Source organism: Eschscholzia californica, unplaced genomic scaffold (genome assembly GCF_041429995.1).
Source record: "Eschscholzia californica isolate CP2 unplaced genomic scaffold, dmEscCali1.0.p SCAF_3, whole genome shotgun sequence".
Classification (NCBI taxonomy): Eukaryota; Viridiplantae; Streptophyta; class Magnoliopsida; order Ranunculales; family Papaveraceae; genus Eschscholzia; species Eschscholzia californica.
Window position 1 is genome coordinate 13,997,314 of NW_028238420.1, and position 3,467 is coordinate 14,000,780.

Here is a 3,467-nt window from a genome sequence, read left to right on the forward strand (position 1 = left end):
TTTTATGAGTTTATCTTCTGATTCAGTGTTTCAAAAGTTTTTTAAGTGGATAAATCCTTAAAAAGTGTTTATCATCGAGTTTAGGTTGATTTTCAAATGATTTGTAAGTAGAAATCAGTTCCCTAGAATCTGAAAATTTTGAGTTGTCTAGGACTCGAACCAGAATCCAGCATCCTCGGACTGGACAAGCCGAGGTCTGGCTTTGGCTCACTGACAGTCCAGTCCGTGTCCATGAGTATACTTATTTTCTTGCACTCACCCGTTCGAGAAAGGACGCTTATAGATGTAGGAGGTCACTCAGAGATTTGCAAGAGTCGATTCTTTTTCCTGGGCACGAATAGCAATTTCAATAGGCCCCTATAGCTGTCTTGCTTAATACTAGAAATATCATAACGAGCGATCATACAAAATTCAAAAACTCCCATAATACCCATCTTTGTTGTTTCCCAATACATATAGAGAAAACTTTTCCTCTTTCGAGAAAAAACCGAAAGATCAATCAAGACATTCCTGAAAGACTCTCTGTCTCTGTTTAGGAAATAGCACTTCCTCTCCCATCATTTCAGTCTTCCTATAATCTTCATTCTAGGGTTTCTCCTCCAAAACCCAAGTTGAGGCCTACTACATTTCTTCATTTTATCCTCTGGAATCAAATTTTACAGAGAAACCCATCAAAGGTCAAGCAAGAATGGATGTTAAAAGAGGTGATACAGTAGAAGTAATGATCAAAGATGAAGGGTTTAAAGGTTCTTACTTTCCTGCAACCCTTTTATCAAAAGTGGGTAAGGATCAGTTCTTGGTTGAGTACCAAACTCTATGTACTGAAGATGATCAAGGAAAAATGTTGAGAGAGATTGTAGATGCAAAAACTGTTAGAAGTTTTCCTCCTAAAATAGAAGTATCAGATTTCTCTGTTCTTGATGTTGTTGATGCTTATGCTAATGATGGATGGTGGGTAGGGAAGATTAGTGGAATTAGTTCAAGCATGTATTATGTTTATTTTGAACATACAAAAGAAGAAATTGCTTACCCTATTTTTAAACTTAGGGTTCATCAAGAACTTGTTGATGGTAAATGGGTTGTTTCTTCCTGCAAAAAGGTATGATTCTTGAGCTTTCATTTTCTTTAAATCTTTAATGGAAACTCTTCTCTCTTTCACTACTCTTGTATTTTTTTTCCTTGTGTATGTTTTATGGTGGTTTGGGTGATCTTTTGAACAAAATTGATTGACCATAAAATGTGGTTTGGGGTTGTTCTGAAATGATGGATTTGTAAATGAAAGAACTTGATAGATGAGCTGATTTGAGAAGAAGAAAATTTCTTCAATTTTTTAGTGTTTTATATCAAGTTAGAGTTAGAAATCATTGGTCTTTGGTAGATCCAAAAAAGGGTATCTGAAAATCTTATAATATTAAGTAACAAGTAAAAAAATGATATTAAAATAAAGAAAAAGAGGATTTCAGAATTCCAGATGGAGGTCGTATTTGGAATTCCTATGTAAATGTAGTTTTAAATTTTCTATCATATCAAATCATATTCACAAGAGTTTAGTTAGTTAGTACTTAAGACCTGTTTACTGGTTTAGATTTGGTTTTGGGTATTTAGATCTGGGTAATTTGGTGGTGGTGATGGGGGGAAGTATTGGTTTTTGGTTGTTTGGGGAGAGTTGTTTTGTTTACTTTGAGTCAGGTTTCAAAATGTTTCTTTTTGTATGAGTCGTGATATCTGACTCGTCTGAACACCGAATGGCTAATTCGGGTCGATTTTAGATCCATTCGGTTTATGCCATTCAGACTCGGTCTCGTCCGATTCAAATACTGAGGAAAAACAAACACCACCATAGAGCTTTCCTTCCCAAAATTTGCATTGGGTAGTCATTCATTCTCCTCCCTCTAGACAGTGTTAAATTATGGTAAAAGTTTTGATGATTTGAGTCAATGAAAACTACTTGATATTACTTTTTTATTTTATTGAGTTCAAATAAAGAAAACCCTAATTAATATCTTTATTTCAGGTCATGATGGGATGATAGAGATGGAGAAAGATGAATGATAATGTTGTGTGTAGTAAATAGTTAGTTTTCATTAGAGTGTGAAAGAAAATTAAAGGATTTTGCAACAGTGCAGGGATTATGCTTTGTGGGGCAAAACTTTAAAAGCTAATTTAGGGTTCTACATATGGATGACTCTCTCTTTTACCATTTAGGCATGTAGTATATTTCAACTATTTGTATGTGGGGCAAAACTTTGAGTAAAATTCTAAGTGTTTCTCAACTACAACTATCATATTTCAACAAAAAAAAACTACAACTATCATATTTTTTTTTTTTTTTTTTTTTTTTTTTTTTTTTTATTTATCTCAACAAAAAAAAAAAAATCATATTTTTATTTCATTTTTCGCTTCAAAGCAATTATTCTTAGTCTAGCAGTGCTACCTAATTATTTTAGTATTTCGGGCGACGTTGAATGTTTTATGTTTGTTTACATGACAACTTATGAGGATATCTCATTATTACGCGACAAGGGCATGTCCACTAAAAATCTACAATGGGGAACTGATCGATCCTAATTTTGAAATTTTTTGACAGAAGTAGGAGAAATTTGAGATTCAATCGTTTTCTATGTATTAGTCTTACTCTTAAGGGAGTTTTAAAGGGGCTGAAACGGCTGGTTAGTAAAGATTGTGAGAAATCTTCATTAGTTCTTCAAGGTTTCAAGAACCATTATGCGAAGCCAAATATTGGTCGGCCTTGACTAGTGAAAGTAGTCAACTCGTTAGCTTAGACCACGTGTCGGGTCTTTGAGTATGCACGAGCGCGACTGCTAGGTCAAATATTGATTAGCTTTGACATAGTCAAAGAGTCAAAAGATTGACTAAAATTATATAGAAGCAGACCTTCATCGAAGCCATCATGAAGATGGAGCTTACGGAACTTTGCAATCGAGCCCTGGCACGGGCAAGGGCGGACTTGAATTTTGTGTGGCCCGAAGCTACCTTATACTCGAATGTAATTAGTGTCAAAGAGGTACAAACTCATTTCCCTCCGCCAACATGTCTTAAACAAGAAGGAAATTGATTACTTTAAGCAATTGTCAACCGGAAGAAAAAATTTATAAATTTTGTTGAAGTTAGATTCTGTATGGACGGTAATTTTATCAGTCTCATTGATGTTGAATTTTCAAAAGAGGTAATAACTATTTAGGTCAAAAAAATATGCAAAATAGTTGGAAAGACACATAACATTTGGAAATTATCAAAGAGGTCAAAAAAATCCCGAAAGTGTCCCGAAAACGTGAACAGTCGTAATTGCCCTCAACAAATTTCGAAATGACGCGCCTGTCCAACATATATAAAGTGATTTTCAGAAATAAAAAAATCAAATCTCTCTTCTTTCCCTCGCGATTCAGCGACTTTTCAGTTTCCCGTTCGAAAGTCTTCGTTCTTCTTCATCTTCTTCCTCGAATTTT

General features: G+C 34.5%; 1 protein-coding gene across 1 annotated transcript; it reads left to right on the plus strand.

Annotated features, from left to right (window-relative positions):
* Window positions 1-391: 391 nt before the first annotated feature.
* Window positions 392-2,276, plus strand: LOC147548570 (protein AGENET DOMAIN (AGD)-CONTAINING P1-like). Its single transcript, XM_086669412.1, has 2 exons — window positions 392-1,099; window positions 2,015-2,276. The coding sequence occupies exons 1-2, from the start codon at window positions 689-691 to the stop codon at window positions 2,027-2,029; spliced, it is 426 nt and encodes a 141-aa protein (XP_086525538.1). The 5' UTR covers window positions 392-688; the 3' UTR covers window positions 2,030-2,276.
* The last annotated feature ends 1,191 nt before the right edge of the window (window positions 2,277-3,467 follow it).